This window comes from Ixodes scapularis, unplaced genomic scaffold (assembly GCF_016920785.2).
Source record: "Ixodes scapularis isolate PalLabHiFi unplaced genomic scaffold, ASM1692078v2 PGA_scaffold5__190_contigs__length_132052651, whole genome shotgun sequence".
NCBI classification, from domain to species: domain Eukaryota; kingdom Metazoa; phylum Arthropoda; class Arachnida; order Ixodida; family Ixodidae; genus Ixodes; species Ixodes scapularis.
Genome location: NW_024609880.1, coordinates 127,942,427 through 127,963,027, shown reverse-complemented (window position 1 = coordinate 127,963,027; position 20,601 = coordinate 127,942,427). Strand labels below are relative to the sequence as shown.

The following is a 20,601-nucleotide window of genomic DNA, read 5'->3' as shown; positions in this document are numbered from 1 at the left end:
CTCCAGTGTCATGTTTTCAGACAGGTACATGAGTAAAACTTTTCAGTAAGTCGCATACCCATTTGTTTTTATACCAATGGTTTTTATTTCTAGCAATTTGGCTCCACCCTAAAAACAGTTTCACAAGTGACTACCTTAATCTTAACAAAAGTAAGGTAAAACATCTATAAAGCACTGTTATGCCCCAAAACTCGATACAGAGAAATTCAATGAAACGGCCCTTAGCGATTCAATGAAACGGCGTTCTATGAAATGGCGTTCGATGAAATGTCTATTCATTCGATGAAAAGGCGTTCGATAAAATGTCCGCTACCCCTTCTGAAGGTCATGAAATTGGGAGTGTGTGGTGGAAGGTACAGTGAAACAATAGTAAAGAGACGGTCAGTAACAACTCATGCTGCCACAGCCTCGAGGGGTATGTCAAGGGGGACCTGGGCACATGCCACTCCACTCTGCACAACAATTGCAACACCACCGGATGAATGAGAAGATGGGCGTCTTTGCGTAAGAGGTGATAGTTTCATAAAACTTGTGTATGTGCAAACATCAAATGCTAGAGCTAGTGGACATATCACATCATCTATACTGTGAAGGAGGCCCCGACTGTTCCACTGCATGAATCTAAAGTGACTTATCACACACCTTAATTAAAATACTGTTAAAAATGAAAGCCATTTACAAATCCCTGTAACGCCGAATTGGAGCGCAGCTCTTGAGGAGGAGTAGGGAAGGGTACTGAGGGGGGTCACGTCACCTGCGGGTAGTCACGTGACCCGGGGGGGTCACGTGACCCCCCTCCCCCCCGGTTACGCCGACGCCGCTCAGGCTGGAAACGGGCCCCTAAGAGCTGCGCTCTAAAATGTGGGGTTCACACTGTAAGCAAGGGACACAAGCTAAGTTACATCCGTTAGGACAGTGACACGAGGTTTTTTCTTCTGGTTCCCCTTTGTACTACCTCCCTTGGCGGGTGGAGGTGGTTCTGTCGGATCGGCAGATACCTCTATGACCTCCTCCTCCTGCTGCTGTGAAGTGGAAGGAGGGGACCCCTTGCTGCTTTGTGGGGTGAGGGGTGTGGCTTCAAGCACCACTCAGCTCCTCTGGGCTGCAGCTGACACGTCTTTGTGGATTACTTCGGTCCGGACCCTTTTCAAGGTCCGATCGGAGAAGGATTTTTGGTTTGGAACCCATATGAAGGGCAGAAACTTCGGCGCCTGTAGTGCACCGCCCACCACGAAGTCCAGCAAGGGGATAGGTAACATCTCAAAACAGGTCTGGCTTGTCTGATAAATGTTACTCTACCAGTGCTACTAGCTGATACTATAACCAAGTGTGGGTAAAGAGAGAGTTCTGTTGCCGCCCAAGGTTAGCCCTTGCTGCAAAAGAAGGTGAAATAGAAAAGAGGAGGAGAAGAAGGAAGCTAAAGATAGGAGAAGAGAAGAAAGGCAACTGACTGAATCATCCTGGTCAGGCCAAGCCAGGACATTTTTCTCTGAGGTGGGGGCCAAAGTGGGGTATTGCCTCACCCGGGGGGCCCCGAAGGGTCCCAACCTACCCCGGGCTCGGCTCTACTATCAGGGTGCCCTTTTTCCGGACATGGGAAAGCCACGCACACCCAGGCGTGGGCAGGCGAACCCGCATGGCTCGAGGTCCATGGTGACACCACTCACCAAATACCTGCTTTCACAGGAACTAACATTCAACACAAAAGACAGAATAACAGGTACTTAAGCTTTTATTTTCAAAATGCCTATTTTACTGCATTGCAAATACACCATAAACTGGGTGGCGATGACTTGTCCTTTTTACCAAATGAGTTTGCCTATATTTTTGGCAATCTCTTATTTACAGTTTATACATTTATGCACTTATTTCTCGAAGTAGAGGGCCTAACTTAACAAATAAGGTTTTGCAGAAGTTCTGTAATGTACTTTAAAGTTGCAGTCACATACGGTAAAAGGCCGATTAGTGGGACCCTGTCTGACTTAGGACTTTGACTAGAATTTTTAGTGATATCTTTGCCACGCACAGCAATCATACGACACTTCACTGTTAGTGAAATAGCCATCTTTTTTGGTCGATTTGCACTGAAAACCACTAGACCACCTCGAATGATCGAAACAGAAAAGCAGTTCTGCATATAGAATGATCACTGTTGAGCCTTGCTGCCAACCAAGAAAAAGCGAGCTTCTTCTAGAGAGCAGCATTCGCCATGCAAATTTTGCATACCCTGACTGTGAGAGATGTCTCAACAAGACCTTGGTACCCCCATCACCTGAAGACGTTCGAAATGCTTCTTTTGATTTGTACACTGGGAAAGACTGTTCTCCACTCTGACACTGATTCTGCACTTATTTTGCAACAGAAGGAGACGTCCAGGAGGTTAAGCAACTTGTTGTCGTTAAGAACTCTGCAACAGAAAAACAAAGAAAGAAGGAAAGCATTTCTCAGCTGGATGTGGCAGAAGAAAGGTACAGATTGAAGCACAAAAATTACAGTTAAGTGCAAAAGTTGGTGGGACATTATTGTTTCCTGCTTTTCCTTTTTACATCTTACAAACATGCTCAGTTTACCCTTGAACTCATTCAGCTAGCTGCATTGATAGACATTATTTTGACATGACAATGGGCCATAACCAGTTAGGGATCATACTGCCACGAGGGAGAGGAAGACTGGCTGTTGCAGGTGCCGTGGCTGAGTCGGCGGTCACGAGCCTGCGGCAGCCAGTTCGAATTAGACCCCGCCATTGAGCAGTCTCCCAATCATCGTAACACTGTACATAAAAATGGTTACTTTATTTGTAAATATTTTGTAATCTTCTTGTTAATGTTTAGTACAATAAAACCTGCCAATGAATGTTGATGTGCCAAATAAGCCAAATAAATTTATACCATTATGGTAAAGCAACTGAGACCGGATGTGAAAAAAAACCTTGAAACAACCAAAAGTAAAAGAGACAGAGAAAGAAGCCAGTCAGACGATGTCTCAAACTCAGCTAGTAATAAGTTTATTCGGTAAATTTCTTATATACACCTTTGAAACCAAGGTCGTCACCAACCAACACAACAAACAAAAACAAAATCCTTTTGTCTTTCCTATCTTCTCTAGAAACTATGCAGCCACCTATGTACAGCTGCAACGGAAAAAGAGTAGCACAAGTGAGCGATCACCGGAGCGGCAAAATCGTGATACGCGGCGCTATTGCTTCCGATCGCGCCGATAGCGAGAGTGCCAGTCACGTTCCATATCTCAACGCGGGGGCGGCCGGCAGAAAATTGAGGGATAATATAGCTTTCAATATCCGGGTTTTAGGATGGGCTGCTTTCTGACAGCCACCCCCGCGTTAAGACATGGAACGTGACTGGCACTCTCGCTATCGGCGCGCTCGGGAGCAATAGCGCCACGTATCGCGATTTTGCCGCTCCGGTCATCGATCACTTGTGTTATTCTTTTTCCGTTGCAGCTGTACACACTTATGACACACCACAACCTTTGTTCGAACGTGGAGTGACTGTGCAAGGCCATGGCGTGTCATAAGTGGCTGCAAAGTTTGTAGAAAAAATAGGAAAGAAAACAAGATTTTGTTTTTGTTTGTTGTGTTGGTTAGTGACAGCCTTGGTTTCAAGAATGTGTATATAAGAGGTTTACTGAATAAACTTATTAGCTGAGTTTGAGACGTCGTCTGACTGACTTATTTCCTCATCTCTTACACTTTTGGTTGTTTCAAGGTTTTGCTCACACCCAGTCTCACGCGTTTTAACATAATGGTAAACTTACACCAGCTCGCCTGCGCCCTCAATGTGTTTTTAAATTCATACCATACCTAATTAAGTTAATTATGTTATCAATGTGCTACAAACTATACTTGGGTATCTACCACAATGGTGGGACAAAAGACTGCATAGTAGATTCGCAAGTTTGGTAAGGCAAGATTAGTTGTGCAGTGGCCCTCCATTTTTACAATCCTGCATCATTCGACACAATTGTGCACTACATAGAATGAAGAGTTGCTTCTAGATGCAAAACAAGATTACTATCGTTACACTGAGAAATGTGATGAAAAATAAACGTTAAAGAACAAGAAGACCAAAGTCTTCACAACTGCAACACACACTGCATAATAAAACGCACCGCAAATCAAAGCTCGAGCATTCTTACCAACAAGCAGGCTCATATTTTGGATCGTCACGTACGAGCAGATATAGTAAATGATACCCTTTCCGCCGACTCACCGCAACACTCCAGCAGCGGTTGCTTCAGAGGAGCCCAAGATATCTAACTGCTCTAGATGCTTGCAGTAGTTTGCAATTGCAAAGAGATCTGCGTCGCAAACCACCCTGAAATAAAATGGCTCTTAGTGAAAGGCACGACAGATGCCTCTAGCCTGGCAAGCGTACCGAATGGCAGTGAAGAGAAGCCTCCTCAGATTCGGACACTCCCTCACTAGCTCCGGGATGCATCCAGACTCTACGCTTGTACTGGACCGAAAATTGTAAAAAGAAGTAAAGAAAAATGAGCAGTTTCGCGTTAATATACAGTATGGTCCCAGCGATAGACGTCACAGCAAAGTCGTTGGCTCAATTTGCTTCGTTCTCACGAGCGTGCACCTCGCAGTCTTCTGTGCGACGAATGGCGAGATTGTGCCTTTCAACGTCTTGCCACAAATGCGACACTATAGTCAGTTACAGGTTAAGAAGGTAGCGGCAAATGCCCCTCAAAGGGAATCAGATATCCCTCCGCCACCTCCGCATCCAGTAGCGTCCCACCGTTTCCTTGACGTCGCGGCCAACGCGCGAGGAGGGTCTTGCCTTTCTGTACATATTTGCTTTATTTTTCGACTTTGACTTAGCATTGTGAAAGCCACGAGAGGGAGATTAGAGTTCTCCCCCACGGACGGAAACAAATACAACTTTCGGAGATTAGCTTCCCCCCCGATGGATACAAAGGCTGCTTTCAGGGGCTCGGTTCCCTCTCCGATGAATACAAAGGTCGCTTTCTTAAAAAGTAGGATCGGAGACAAGTTGGAATCCATTGAAGCGGAACAAGGAGCGTTTCCAGTGAACTCTTCTTTCGACTGCGGAGAGATTTGAAACGGGCGCATCACACTTGTGGGAGGAGCTTCTCCTACCTTCTTGACTTGTAACCGACTATAGCACGCGGCGACGCCAAGACATTCGTGTCTGCCACTTTGCGCCATACTCTGGTTGAGTTTCAGCGCGTTTGTCGGTTAAGGCCGTCCAGGAATCCACTAACGATGACGTAATGTGCAGCCCCTTCTTCTAGGCGTTATTGGGTGGATAGACACGACTGAACCCTTTAAACCGGCCAAAGCTTTTAATTTCAACAATTAACTCCAATTAAATTTGAAATTAATTAAGTATGAAGAAGAATTTTCTATGGCGACATCGCAGCAACCGCGGCCATCTAGCGGGTACTACTAAAGTTTCACTGACATCACACTGCCAAACAGATGCTCGAGAGTGTCCCAGGCACTAGGCGTTTGCGCATGCTTCAAAGTTAGCATGGGACGTGCTTCTGCTTTGAAGACAACAGAATCTGTGTAGCTGCTTTCCAGAAATAAGACGAGCAGGAAACTACCCATTCTCGATTGATCGAAGGCAGTTTGTAAGCACCGAGGTGTTCGCTGGACTTGAGCATAAAATTTCACCTGTCCTACGTGATTCACAGCTTTGGGAATTTTGTTAGATGCCAAACGATTGAGAAGTCCCGAAAGGCTCTTCAATGACCCTAGTAATCGGAACTAAGAAACGCAGTCGCGACTCCTCCAAAAAGTTTTCTTTTCAGGAGGTAATGACTGGCCTTCCCTCTGACAGAACGACACCTTTTGAAACAGCGGAGACGTTTTTAATATCGTACGACATTGAGCAAATCTGCCCATTCATTTAAAATAATATGGGGGTTACATGCGATTTGACCCTAAGTCACAAGCTTTTAATAGATGTAGAGTACATCAACATAGTAATATTGTCTTAAGAGAAGATTGTAAACTACTTAAATGAGACAATGAGAAAAGATGGATGGAAGCCAACTCACCACCATCCCAAGTCCAGGCTTACAAGGCGATGACAAGACCTGGCCAAAAGATTCACTCCTACGGCGGACAGTGTCCTTGCACGAAACAGGTCCAGGCTTCTGATGCCCCTTTCAATGCAAAATTACATACCTTTAAATTTGCGCATTCATTTGAAGAACTGAAGGAAAAAATATAGACATATGCCCTCAAAATCTAAAAAGTTGGAGGTACTTTCAAATGTTTCGGTGGAGGTGGAACTTTACTGAAGGTAAGCGCACATGAGAATGCCAGTAGACTAAATTTAAATGATCCCCGGAAATTAATGCAAGCCACCCCACCTTGAGGTTAAATGCAAAGGTGCACCTAGCTTTAATAAAATTTTTTGAGATACATGCCCTACCTTGAATGCACTCTTCATATTCGGCTGCAAGTCAATTAATGTCAACCACTCGCAACAATGGGACTGGACTCTATTCATTGGCAACAATTGTATGGTAGTATGTCACTATGAAAGCAGGTGAACATATCCAACCTCAGGTACGTCCCCAACTCCAATGCAATGTCGTCATAGTTGTTCACAATGGGGCAACTGCCAAGGCAGAGATGATCAAGATTTGAGCAGCTCCTAAAACAAAGACAACCACCAGAATTGCTCTAGTAAATTTTAAGTAAAAGTTTTCTGCACTTCAGTCAGGGATGGGCAAAAAAAATTCAAATATGTATATAAATACAAATACAAAATACTTTGTCAAAAATGTATTTAATTAGAAATCTAATTACTTTTCCAAAAAAGCATTTAAGTACAAGATACAAATACAACCAAATGTATTTGGTCTCCTCTAATTACTTTTCCAAATACATTCCTCAAAATTTGCGTCAGCGAATTCAGGGCACCTGCAACGGGTTTCTGGGCATCTCATTTTAATTTTGCATCGCACACTCGGGAGTTAGTGTTTGATGCTCTAGTAACGTAATAAAAATATAATCACCAAAAAATGTAAGCAGCTTGGAAGTAATAGGTGAAAAAAGTACAGAGCTTCAAGCAGCTTTTTTAGTCGATTACATTTTGGTATAGACCAACAAAACACCGAGACGACCAAGACGCGCAGCATTAGCTAGAGAATTTTTTATCGTTGCAACTCGCACCAGTTACGAAAATCTGGATGACTTGCGCATTTAGAATGTTCCAGGCAAAAATATGGATGGAAATCAGGCTGGAAAGCATCATAAGTTGTCACAGGCACTTATTTAGCCAGTCTGCCTGTGAACGTCGATTTCGTCACTATTCTTGCCCTGGACTAGCACCGTAATCACAAAGTCACTAAATGCTTGTGCTTGATTGAGAGACACTGCATTCGGTGCAGAACATAGTTTTCTTCCTGCTCTGGACGGTGACAATAAATTTGAGGGATGTATTTTCGCCCACAAAATTGTATTTAATTACAATTGTATTTGAAATACCCACGTTCAGGGATGGGCAAGATACATGCAGATATGTATCGAAATACAAATACAAAATACTTCGTCAACAATGTATTTATTAGAAATCTAATTACATTTCCAAAAAAGCATTTAAATACAAGATACAAATACAACCAAATGTATTTGGTCTCCTCCAAATACTTTTCCAAATACATTCCTCAAAATTTGCATCAGCGACTTCAGGGCACCGGCAACGGGTTTCTGGTCATCTCATTTTAATTTTGCATCGCACACTCGGGAGTTAGTGTGCGAGGCTCTAGTAACGTAATTGAAATATAATCACAAAAAAATGTAATCAGCTTGGACGTAATAGGTGAAAAAATTACAGAGCATCAATCAGCTTTTTTTTTTGTCGATTAAATTTTTGGTATAGACCAACAAAGAACCGAGACGACCAAGACGCGCAGCACTAGCTAGAGAATATTTTATTGTTGCAACTCGCACCAGTTACGAAAATCTGGACATGCCGCACATTTAGAATGTTCCAGGCAAAAATATGGATGGAAATCAAGCTGTAAAGCGTCACAATTGTCACAGGCACTTAATTATTTAGGCAGTCTGCCTGTGAACGTTGATTTCGTCACTATTTTTGCTTTGGACTAGCACCGTAATCACAAAGTTACTGAACGCTTGTGCTTGATTGAGAGACACTGCATTCAGTGCAGAACGTAGTTTTCTTCCTGCTCTGGACAGTGACAATAAATTTGAGGGATGTATTTTCGCCCACAAAATTGTATTTAATTACAATTGTATTTGAAATACCCACATTTTAGTATTTAAATACACACGTCAAATACATTACCTAATTTGTAATTAAATACAAATGCAAAATACACAAAGTATTTGAAATACGTATTTTAAATACAGTGTAATCCACTTATAACGATACCAGATATAACGATATATCGCTTATAGCGATCAAATTTTTTAGATTTGATCGCTATTTTTTTAGATTTGATTTGATCCAGATATAACGATAATCGGCTATAACGATTGGATTTTGCGGTTTTCTCAATATCGTTATAAGTGGACTGCACTGTACTTGTATTTGAAATGCTGCCCATCCCTGCCCACGTTTTAGTATTTAAATACACACGTCAAATACATTACCCAATTTGTAATTAAATACAAATGCAAAATACACAAAGTATTTTAAATACATATTTCAAATACTTGTATTTGAAATACTGCCCATCCCTGACTTCAGTAATGGTAATGCTAGAACTGAGACGCTGTCTTCAATAACATATGAAGTTAGCTTGGCAAATTTCTGAACAATTACTTGGATTCTGCCAAGGCCTACTGACTGGTCAGGTTGATTAGGATCTTGCATTATCCATAATAAAGCGGCTGAATCTGAGCATTGGGAACACTATCCTTCATAATGAGGGGTGACCGCCAAGCCACGCTTGAGAGTACCAGGTCTTGCCGACGTGCTCCCATAGCAACCGACACGCACCTCACGATTGAGATGAGGGAGAACATCTCGATCTCAGTGCGGTACAGGTCGAGCCACGTGAGCTTAGAGAGGTGGGAGATCTGCAGAAAGCCGAGCCTGTTGAGCAGGGGGTTGCAGCACCCCCTCAGGTCCAGCTCTGAAATGGGGAGGAGACACAAATCAAGGCACGGAGCTCGTCCACCACAAGGTCTAGAGCAGGGATCTCCAAAATTTTTGCCCAAGGGGCCGGATTGGGGGTTGGTCGCAGTCTTGAGGGCCGGAATATAAATATGGAAATTTAAAGTATAAAATACTAAATAAATAGTTCTAGGTAGTTTTTTCTGCTATCTTTGTGCGCATCACGGCACCGTTTTTTTTACACGAGCTTATTTTTACTTCGGTAGCAGCAGGCTTGTTGGAAGCGGGCTGCGGGAAGGGCGTTACTGGAAGGATGTCGGCCAGCCGTGGGCCGGTCGGAAGGCCTCCGCGGGCTGGGGTTTGGAGACCCCTGGTCTACAGAGATGGGTCATCATTTTGTGAGATTGCCTGCTTTCCAAAATAATGAGCAATACACATTAAACACCAATGCCTACATTAAGGGAAACATGTTCTGTGGTGTGCACTAGAGTCACTGAATGATCCCAGAGTACCAAAACTCCCAAGCTTCATTTTAGAAATGAGTTGCGGCACAGTGGTCGCGCTTAAACACAGTTCCAAAATGGTGCTGCCCTGTGCAGTCAAAGCGAAGCGCGTACAGTGTGGCATTCAATCTTGGCAAGCACTTCATTCCACTTTCCTGGTCAGTGGTGATGCTGGTTTGTTTTTATTAAAGTTCTTCCCTCTGTTCTGAGCTGTGCGTGACTTGCTCCCTGCGGTCTCGTCTCTCTTTCTCTCTCTCGTGCCTCGAAACACATCGAAGTTGAGTGTTCGGCTTAGCGTCTGAGGCGTAGAGTTTGAAACACAGCACCAGAACAACAAGAGCGAGCAGACGAGCCAGCAATCTTCTTTGGCGAACCAGATTAGCGGCTATTTGACATAAAAAAAAGCCTCGAGGTACACCTAAGCACTTCTTATGAGTTGTGAATGTGAAAGCATGAATGTCGTTCTTTGCGCCGCGGCCACTTCTGATCCTCTCGGCACCGTGGCCACTTCTGCTCCTGCACGGGCACACACAGCTATGGGGTGGCGCTCATTGAAACTGATGTGCGGTGCTTCATATCACTGCCGTTTTGCGTGGATTTCTGCATGGTTCCAAAGTTGGGATGCCTCAAATCCCAGCTTCAAGAATTTATTTGTTTTTTGGCGCAGCTGATGCCGTCGGCTCGCTCCATGGTTAATGCTTTCACAATAAAAAAATTTAGAAAAAATCAATGCACCTTCTGTTCGGCCCTAACTCCTCATCGTTGCTCAGAGCTCCCATCCGTGCACCGTAGCCGTGGTAACGCGGAAACGTTTTATATACGTCTTTTGTTGTTTCAGGCCCGGCTCCAAAATGGCCGACTAATAACTTCCGCCGCAGGCTAAACCAGCCAATCAGAACTGGGTTCTGCGGGAAACTTCCGGTGAGCGGACTGAATGGAATTTGGTACTCTGGGAACATTCAGTGACTTTAGTGTGCACGATTGTTGAGAGGTGTTGAAACAGGGATGGCGGGGGGCAATTGCCCCTCTCGCCACTATTTTGGACATTTCTAGAAAAACAATTTCAGGGATTGAGGCCAACCCTCCCCCATCCGCATCTTGATCCTCCCTGTCTCCTAGACAGTCCTGACGGTACTGTTGACTGTTGTAGTAAAAATAAAAAGCGAGAAACCTTTACAAAAATACTGCATATTATATGAGAAGCAAAATAATGTGCACTGCCCTCCCATTTTATTTTGTGACATCCGCTGCGTAGTAAAAATAAATAATGACCAATTTTGCTGCTGGAATGTAAGAAACATGCTCGAGCCGTGCCAGGGGCGCGTCTTGAAAAGACATCTCAGCATAGGTGCACAACCACTCAGGAGTGGGAGACATCAATGGAGCTTTTTCCAGCAAGCCTCTGTGGATGCATTCACCCTCTCCTCCGGCTTTGCCTCCCACTGTTGCCATTTTCGGAGGGCACGGTCCTGCACGACCAACAACGTCAGCACCTATCTCTGCACATTGCCATTTTTACTGATCCTTTTGTGAGCATCGGTAGCATGGGGCATAAAAAGCAATACAAACCAATGCAACGGCACAATGCCAGTGTGTTCCAACAGACGGAGGCATCGTTGTGCTGCCCTTCATTCGTAGTTCCCATATAATCCCCCAGATGGCACTCGTTACTCAAAAAACGTCCATTGAGGTTGTCGTCACTAAAACTAAGGTGGGTAAATTTGATCGATAAGCATAATTATCTTGCAGTTTCAAGCAGTAATGTCCCCATAGCAGAGCATGAATGCCTCGTGGCAGTGTCCCATTCCTCTCCGGGGGGAGAGACATCTGTCTGTACTTTTTGTTACAACCAAAGCATCTGCGGCCACGAGGGCGTTGAAATTCCCTTACCTTTCAGGTTGACGCATTCGTCAGCAATTACCTTGAGGCACTCGTTGTCCACAAATGGGCAGCACGAGAGGCAGAGGCAGTGGAGAAACTCCCCCCTCAGCTCCATAAACCTGTGGAACCGTTGCGGAGCTGCAGTCTAACTACAGACATCCACCATTGTCACTGTAGTACCCAATAACGTGCGAGCAGAACAGTAACACCCAGTGGCACCATTACAAGTGTTTTACACTTGTGATGGTGCAACTATGCAACAGATTCAAAGTATTGTGTTTGACAGCTCTTCATCAAGTAGGTACACTACGATAATTTGCATCTTAAAAGCTTGCTTTTACTTCCTTTTCATCGAATTTTTTCCAGGATTATATATCAGCACAAAATCAGGTTGCCCTCATGTTGCACCAAATAGTACTCCAAACAGTGGTATCACAAGGAAGGGGGGGGGGGGGGGGGGGTACTCCACTTATTTTAACTCTATGTATTACAACATTAGTATGTAGCTATTGCTTTCTTTTCATCTGTTGTTTATGCAAGACTTTGTAAAACCTCTTTGGATTTTGTGTTTTGTATTCAAAGTGTAGTATTTATTACTTCTTTGTTCTTCCCTTATGTAATGCCTTTCGGTGCTTCGAAGTAATTAAATAAAATTAAACATGCAGAATAACACTATCACTAACCGTATCCATAGATGGTTACAAATATTAAACCTGTTATATCAACAGTTTTCAAAAATACAATAGACAGAGACAGATTAGTATCTGTCCAAGCAGGTACAGAGGCTGGGGATGTCCCATTCATATAACAACGGGGTAGCTTGAACCGTAGCCATAGTACACACCCAATTTTAACACTACTGTGCAGGGAGTTACACTGAAGAACATGATCTACATTACTACTGGAGTTCAACTAAGAAGTAGAAAAACAGCAGTCACTTATGAAACAATTCTTGCATGATGAGAGAAAGGAGTTGCCACCTGACAAAAGCTTCCATCGTCACGGATCCGTTGGCACCGCACCAAGACAAATTAAGTTTCTCCAACATCACAGAACGGCCTTGAAGTGCTTCGAGAGCCTCGTCATCCACCTGTTACAAAAAAAAGAAAAAGGTGAAAGCAACGTTGACGTTTCTTAACATCCAATATTACTAGGTAAGAAGACAGGATGAGCAGAAAAAGGTGTCTTCTAAACCTTTTCCCAATAGGGCTGCAGGTCGAGAGACTGATAGAAGATCCTGTCATAGCAGACCCTCCGGAAAAGCCTGAGACGATAGAAAGAAAAGCTATCATGAACAGATAAGCATACAGTTATGACATCAAAAAAAAGAAAGCAAAAGTGGTTGGGACATCCAATTAAAATTGCAGTTATCTTCCCCTGCAAGAACCAAGGTTCTTGCTTCATTTGAATCGGCCTCACAGATAAATTGTTTCAGCTATGAGCAGTGCCTCGATGGCAAAGTTCTCACCTCTCATCGTTTGCGCTCGTGCTGTAGCCAGAGCTGACAGCCATTTTCTGACAGAATAAAGAGAATTGTTTTCGAACTGGTAACTGACCTGGATTGTTTTCATCTATCTCAAGATTCCGGAAAGTATACAGAATTGCAAGCATGGTATCCAGGTAGGCGCCCTTTGTGTGCAAGCATGTGTAGAATCCACGTAGAAATAAATTTGGCAGGCTTTCAATTGCACTCGCTTTCCCCTACAAGCAGAGGCAGGGAGGCAGCAGAATACCTCCATGGCTTGCAATTGTGTACACACCGAAGGCTGAAACTTTATAAAAAAACAAAACATGTGCCATCTATAACAGCATATCTCTATGGCAAATAGAAACCTGATGCATCAATAAACTGGTTTACAGAATGAAATTTAATTGACAGCTAATTAAAATGAACTGCCCAGTACACCAAAGACATGTGAGTGGAGAGTTGCGTGTAGAATATGTACCGCAAAATGGGCAGAAAAAAGATTTGTTATTAGTGAGAAGTGAAGAAAATCATGCTGCTCATGTTCGTCAAAGTGTTCTATGTTAAAATTGATGCTGTACTTACTTACAAGTTGCGGCTAGCCTGCACAATGACAGCAGGTCAAGGTAGCTAAAGATGAATGCCAAGAGCTCATGCTGAAACATAGGAAGATCGAAACATTTAGATGCCCAAGTTTCCAATATGAAAAGCATTTGATATCCATTACCTACTCTCCTGTCACACAAATAATGTTTGTGACATTCCTCGCTTGTTCCATGTTTACTCGAATGAAATTAGAGCAAAGATCCTAACCAGAGTTTTGCAGTAACAGTAACAAAACTCAATAAAAAAATGAAGTGCCAGCACCATTAATAGTTGCCATACCTGTTTTCATTGTTACAATGGCATTCTGTACACCTTCCACATTGGCAATTTAGCGTAAAATTTCTAGCTCAGAACATCGTCCGCATAATTGCGAAAAAATTAATTAGCATCACCATCAGCACTGTAATATCTTAACCAAACCACAGGTGTAAGTATCTACTTGCTCATAGGAAAGACAAGGAGGTACGTCAGAGGTCATTTTCATGCAGCAAGAAGCAATAGTCTTTATGACTTTGTACCAGCATTAAGTACATTCACAGCCTGTCTGTAACAGAACAGTAGTTTGTATAGCTCAATACATCATTAGCCCAATTCTTCAAAATGTGATTGAGCAATCTTGGCATAACACTAACAAATAAAATTTATATCTCGCCATGGTTGAAGGAATCTGGCAGCTTTCAACTGCTCTAAAAAAAAGAAATAGCTACATGAAGTCGTTATTAAAAGAGCCATAGTATCCAATTAAGTTTGTAGATACTATAAAGAGGCATTTGTGCACAACCAATAAACAAAACTTAAAAAAAAAAAAAAAATCACATTTATGGTTAGTTACTGGAAGCGTGTGAAATCCCGATGGTGAAGGACTGCAGGTTTTGGGGCTCGGCAAAGGATGATTTGCATTTGCGCGATCACTCCAGCAGATGCGCTGCTCCGTGCACCCCCATGTGCCTCCTAATAAAACGGCGTCAATCTGTGCATAATAGTCCAGATGAGCCTGGTTGAACTCCAATCGGAGGGATCTGAAAACAGTACAGAAGATTAGTTGCTATTCCAACAGACGGCTAAAAAGAAGCAAAGCAGTATAAACCGCATGGGCAAGCAAGAAGTCACGACAGGTTCATACTCGGTAAGTATATGTTGGGCAAGCTTCTAAATTACACTCAGTTAAAAACTAGAAATAATGAGCATGAGCTAGCAGTGCATGCTAGTTTCAATTTATACAGGATCATGAAATAAACAGCTTCCAACCCTTCATACTTGTGCAGTCAAACCCTATACTGCTCAAGATGCCAAGAACCTTAGATTTGGATGCGAGTTAATAGGGTACTTATAGCCTTCTAACCCATAATTTGTATCTCCAATAAAACAAAAATGTAATGATTGTGTTTCTTGCCATCCAACCAGTCAGTCTGGAGTAGTATTACACATTTTAAGGTCCACATTAGCTGATTAATCATACCATAAACAAATTAACAAAGCAATCAAGAAAGTAATGTTGGAAGGGTTTAGCATAATAGTCCATACCTGGTTGGGAATGTAGCACCAGTGAGTGATGGCTTAAATATGACGGAACCTTCAGACCCCTTTGTTGGCCTTCCAGCCCATATTTCTTTCCACCTGGACAAAAGAACAACATACTTTTGTGCACATAGCTGACTGAGAAAGGATTTGAAAGCCACTTCAGTTTCAAGGACCTCTAAAATCTTCTTCAAGAGAACTGAATGAAAGATGTTCCCTTTGTCAATGGGCAACAGAAGAAGCATCTTTGTGGGAGCATTGGGGATAGCATGTTTCAACAATACAAACAAAAGGAATGATTGGGCTAAATAAATTTGGTACCTCCACGAAGGGGTAAGAGGGAGCAATTGTTGGAGGAAACCCTTGGGGCAGAGCCATTTTCAATGAAGCAGCAGTCATGGCCAGTAAGGCTTCTGATTTTTTTTTTTAATCTGTACAGTGCGATGCCATTGGCACAAACAAGACATTGCTTGCTTTTCTTTTTTCTCTCTCTCTTGGAGATAAAAGGCCAATCAAAACTATTGAGAGTGCTGGAAATTGCTCTTATTATTTTTTTTTATTCTGAATGTGGGGGTGCCTGGATCTTTAGCACTTGGATAATTGGGATCTATTCAAAACATACACATACTAATATTAGAGATAAATCATACATACACGTCACTGGCTTAAACATAGAATCATATAATACTAAAGACCTGAACACCACATATGCCCCAACATAAATAATAATACATGGCGCTCGTCAGTAGCCTGTCCGAGTAAAATGCAAAAACAAACTGATGTGATGTTTGCACTCCGTTACATAGTACACCAAAACGCACAACTAAATGAGCACCAAATAGCATGTTTTATAGCAAGTGGTAAAGTATGCATGTTGTAAGCAACAAAACAAAATCAGAAAGGTTCAAGGAAGCATGTGGAGAAGAGTAACTTTTTATGTTCTATATGCAGCACTTTAGCTTACTTTATTTTTATTATTTTGCAGCAATCTTGTTTACAAAATTCTCTTTATCACTTTCACTGCCGGAATGGTCTACATTAGATTCTGATAAATGCCAATTTTATCCTAATGATTTACGGACATTGATTCCGACATGTGTAAAAAAAATGCCGCGAGTAAGAAACCAGAATTATTATTTTATTAAAACTTTGCTTCACATAAGGGAAATGCATTCGCTTACGAAATTATGGGCATAGTTATGATTTGGTTCGTTGCTTCGAGACAGTTGAAATTGAATATTTAATTTGCTATTTTTGCTGCGGCAAACAATGCATCACAAATTTAGTTTACATCGGGCTTGTTCATTTCGCCTGCACCAGCCTTCACCGGTACAAGAAAGTGTAGTGAGGTGCAGAAAAGTGCAAGGCAGTGCACTTCCGGTATGTGGATTGATATAGGCTACACTCATAAATCAAATACGGCGGTATGCGCTGGGCGTAGTTGGTGCAGAAAGTGTAGGTAAGATGGATGAGCCCCTATTTCTTGATTTTAAGAACTGGTCAGGTCTCAATTCCTGGAAGTCGTCTGACATAGGAAGTGTCAAGAAAGGGAACAACCTATCCTCATTTCAAATTAGGGAAAGCTTTCTGTCTAATACTAAACACCCTTCCTAACTATAGTCTGAATGAACTTTCAAGATAATCAAATCCGGCTATCAGTCTTCTTTTAGGAGAGTAGTTCTCAAATGGAGTCCGCGGACCTTTTGGGATCCGCGAAGGCATCCAAGGGGTCCGCGAAGCCCTTGCTCCCGGCAATAAAAGTTGTCTTTTTTTCAGATTGAGAATAAATGTTCCAATTTTCGGGCGAGTTTTCTCGTGTATGTGTTAATAAGAGAAGTCTACTTCACACTAGGCCTTAATTATATCCATTTATTAAATCACTATCTTATTTAACGAATAACATCATCTCCGCCGATCCACAACGGGTCTGCAAAACATCAGTGGTTGAGAACCACTGTTTTAGGATATATGTAATTCCACTTATCACCATTCTTGATGTCTGCTTTAAGAGTGTTGCAGACGTTCTCCTTCGTCGTCAGACTCGTTTTAGGCACTACTAGAGTCATTGACAGCTTAAAGGGCCACTTTGCTCAATTCCGAAGATTTGGGGATAATGAGCGATTTCACATTAAAAAGCTCTAGTAAAAGATACTACGTCATTTGCTTCGTGGAAAATGGGATATACATTTTTAAACATAACTTTAAACACGAGCAGAAACCGAAACTTCGGCTCCATCCGGCAACATTGGCTTCGGGCCGCCAAGAACATGGCTATTACATGGTACGGGATGTCATGTAAACCTCTACGCAGCAATGGGTGGGATTGGGGCGAGCATGTGCCAGGCCCAAGTGTCATCTGCACCGCACTCTTCACCACGTTTTGGTTTGTACAACATTCAACATCTGCAGAATAGCAACATAAGCCCGCGCACGTAGTGTCCATAGTGTGGACAAAACTCTGAGACAAGAATCACAAACGGTGAGACGACAACGGCGGTAAAGGCGGGACCATGACGGGACGGCTGGACGGCTCCAAAGAAGTGCGCTGTGCAGGCGCGCCAAAAGGAAACGTTGCTGACGTCACCCGTTATGCTTGCCCAGAGAAGTAAAAGCAAACAAAAGGAAGCAATGGTGATGATGCTTCGCTCAATGTTGGCTACGCCCACGCCGTAGCCTTGACAGCGCTGTTGGTTACGCCTCAATTCGTCTGCTCAAGTCAGCCAATTTCGATAACTTGGTGAGGTGAAAAGTTTGCCGGACCGTTTAAGAGACATTTAGACAGAACTATGTCGTAATATTTTGACGTGTGGTCCTCCTAGGTAATACTGAAGAGGACTGCATTGTTTTTTTTTATTACTATACAATTACCATATAATTCTGATACGGTGATTATTTCTAGGGCAACGACAGACGGCTGTTCAATAACTACAGAGTGTTCCAAATGCTGCTCTTACCTCTTCTTAATGCTGTCCAAGGCCAGGATTCTGACTATGCTTCCTGGGTTGTAAGTTTCATAGACCTTGATGTCTTTGGGGTACATTTCATAGTCAAATCCAACTTCTAAAAGAGAAAAAACAAACACAGAAAGATAAAAAAGAACACAAATATTTTTGCGTAGCCGGAAAATGGAGCATCGATAGACATATGCACCCAAGTAAATGTTTACATAATCGCTAGTAAACAACTATCACTATTACACCACCAGCACTCTGAACATGAAATAGCTGCACTCTTTCGGTAATCCAAACCCACCATCTGCGCCAGGGTGCCAGGCTCCTAATAACCCTGTTGTTCCCGAACAAAACACCATAGTAGTAAGAGTAATGTTGAAGGGGAGTTGACCCTCGTCACTGCGTAAAGATAACCATCGTAATTCTCTTAAAGGGGCCCTGCAAGCACTTTTTTACTGGTTTTTAATTTGCACCGAACTTAAGCGTATTGACCGTAGAAACTTAATGAAGCTTTTCTTTTCTAGAATTTCGCTTTATTTTAAAAGTTATAGCAAAAATAAAATTGCAAAAACAAGCAAAAAATAACCTCCCTCTTGACGTCCTTGGTTGCTTGAGTGGCCGTGAACTAGAGGAGGGATAGTCAGCTCAGCAAGCGCTCGCGGCTGCCGCACTCCGTGTCGACGGCGCGAGAGGGCGCCACTAAAGCGTGTTCTGGATAGGCTGCATACAGCGGGCAGCCAGAGCGGCTCTCATTGCATTTGCTGCGCGATTAAACACTAATTCGGCATGACACTTTATTAGCCACAAACGACAGCAAACACGGAGTAAAGATCAGTTCAGAATGGGAGCCCCACTTCGTGCTGTCGTACCGCGAAATGGCCAAAACGCAAGACAAAGCTGCCCGCTGAAGGCCTTCGGAATGCTCGGAGCCGGTCGGATCCTCCAGTCCATAAACGACCGTAGCGCCGCCGCATACATCCGGGAGCTTTCCGTGTCGGCACCTGATCCCACTACTCCTTTCTAGTATGCGCCGCCTTTTCCACCACTTGGTGACGGGTATGTCGACAGGTCATTCCTTCTTTCCGTACTTTATAAACTGCATTTGTTTCTTTTCTGATCTGAAGTACTGAACAAAAACTACTTTTATAAATATTGAAACGGTTCGCGCCGCTTTTATTTTGTATTTCGACTAAAAAGAAGCTTTTAGCGGCTCTGACCAATAGTAAGCCTAGGACCAAAGACGTCACATTTCGCGCGCTTTCGGTACCGCGGGTCGCCCCCGTCGGTGGAGGAGGTTTCCGCGTCGTCCGGTTAAAATATGATGCACTGATATTTAGCTACTCTCTCCATGCCCGCTGGCTTGCCCGAGCCCCAAGAGACGTGGAAACCGTAAAAAAGGTTGACGCTTAAATATGATTGCAGGGGCCCTTTAATAAGCATATTTTCTCTCTCTCATCACTGGCTGGACTATCCTTTCTAGATAATTTATTGGTCTGGGGGCCTGGACACTCCACAACTCACCAGAACTTACCTAAATAGTCCAGGCTTCTTACTACCCTGCCTTTTGGAAGTGGTACCACGAAATGTCTGTATGATAAGGACTGTTCCAACCACCACGGTCCGTAGGATCGCTGCAAAAACGGCATAGAACAGTTAAGGTTTCATTTGTTTGACAAACATATCAAGATTGCAATTTAACTTAACATCGCTGCATAACCTGACAGAGCACCAGGCATAAATGTTTGCACAATTTCGAGTGGAAGTAATGATTCTTACTATTATTATTGCTATTATTTGGCGCAGCTCACCGTAGAAAAGGTCTCGGCGAAGTCCCCGTACTCCGGGTACACTTGAGGACTTCCAACGACGTTGACAGCTACATACGATATGCTGTTATAGCTTCCGTACTGACAACTGAATCCGGTGACCTCGGATACATTTTGAAAGCTCACAGGAACTTCGATCTCGCACAGCATCACTCGTTAAAACAATTAGACACTGACTCCAGCACGAACATCACCGACCACCACCGACATCACAAACACGACCTGAGACTGACTCGAGTCGACCAACTGTGGACTAACTACGAGTCGACTTGGGGTCGACGCATGTACGCCGGAAAGAATAAGCATGAAAACGTAACGAAAACTGACGCATACAACTCTTTGCTAAGTTTAAAAATATTTGCAAACACGCTCGTTTTTTAATGTTAGTCATTGTGTTTCTTTCTCACCTTCTTCACTGCAAACATGGCGCTGTGGCACGGTTTCGGTTTCGTTTTCGTTACAGCTAAAATGCCGTCACGTTACGTCGGCAGCATTTATGTGATGAACGGTTTGTCGTGCGAAGGGCATATCACGCGACACCGACAATCGGACACGCGTCAACACTCAGTAATTTAGCTTGGAGCACTTTAAAGGGATACTACAACGAAATTTCGGCGCTTACTTTTTGGTCTATTTGTGTTCAAGGGAGCACAATCACATCAGACACACCAATCTCTTGTTGAAAAAGACACGAAAAGGAATTTTAAAACGAATTAAACAATTAACAAAGAGCACCTGGTGGATGTCGCTAGCGCCTCGTTT

General features: G+C 43.1%; 1 protein-coding gene across 1 annotated transcript; it reads right to left on the bottom strand.

The window, feature by feature from the left end:
* Positions 1 to 3,723: 3,723 nt before the first annotated feature.
* On the bottom strand, positions 3,724 to 20,089 carry LOC115312731 (F-box/LRR-repeat protein 4). Its single transcript, XM_042294044.1, has 14 exons — positions 19,822 to 20,089; positions 19,545 to 19,644; positions 18,017 to 18,122; positions 15,069 to 15,161; positions 14,377 to 14,563; positions 13,524 to 13,594; positions 12,668 to 12,737; positions 12,454 to 12,563; positions 11,483 to 11,592; positions 8,973 to 9,108; positions 6,564 to 6,656; positions 6,052 to 6,159; positions 4,395 to 4,475; positions 3,724 to 4,334 (listed from the first exon to the last, which is right to left on the bottom strand). Exons 1-14 carry the CDS (start codon positions 19,987 to 19,989, stop codon positions 4,226 to 4,228), a joined length of 1,542 nt encoding a protein of 513 aa, XP_042149978.1. The 5' UTR covers positions 19,990 to 20,089; the 3' UTR covers positions 3,724 to 4,225.
* Between the last annotated feature and the right edge of the window lie 512 nt (positions 20,090 to 20,601).

What these genes read in the sequence shown, in the direction of transcription:
- LOC115312731 (XM_042294044.1), bottom strand. Translation starts at nt 19,989, where the DNA reads ATGCTGTGCGAGATCGAAGTTCCTGTGAGCTTTCAAAATGTATCCGAG. An exon ending in ACGATGGAAGCTTTTGTCAG is followed by an intron (nt 11,593 to 12,453) that starts GTGGCAACTCCT and finishes ACGGTTCCACAG; the next exon opens with GTTTATGGAGCTGAGGGGGG. An exon ending in TCCCTCATCTCAATCGTGAG is followed by an intron (nt 6,657 to 8,972) that starts GTGCGTGTCGGT and finishes TCTTTGTTTTAG; the next exon opens with GAGCTGCTCAAATCTTGATC.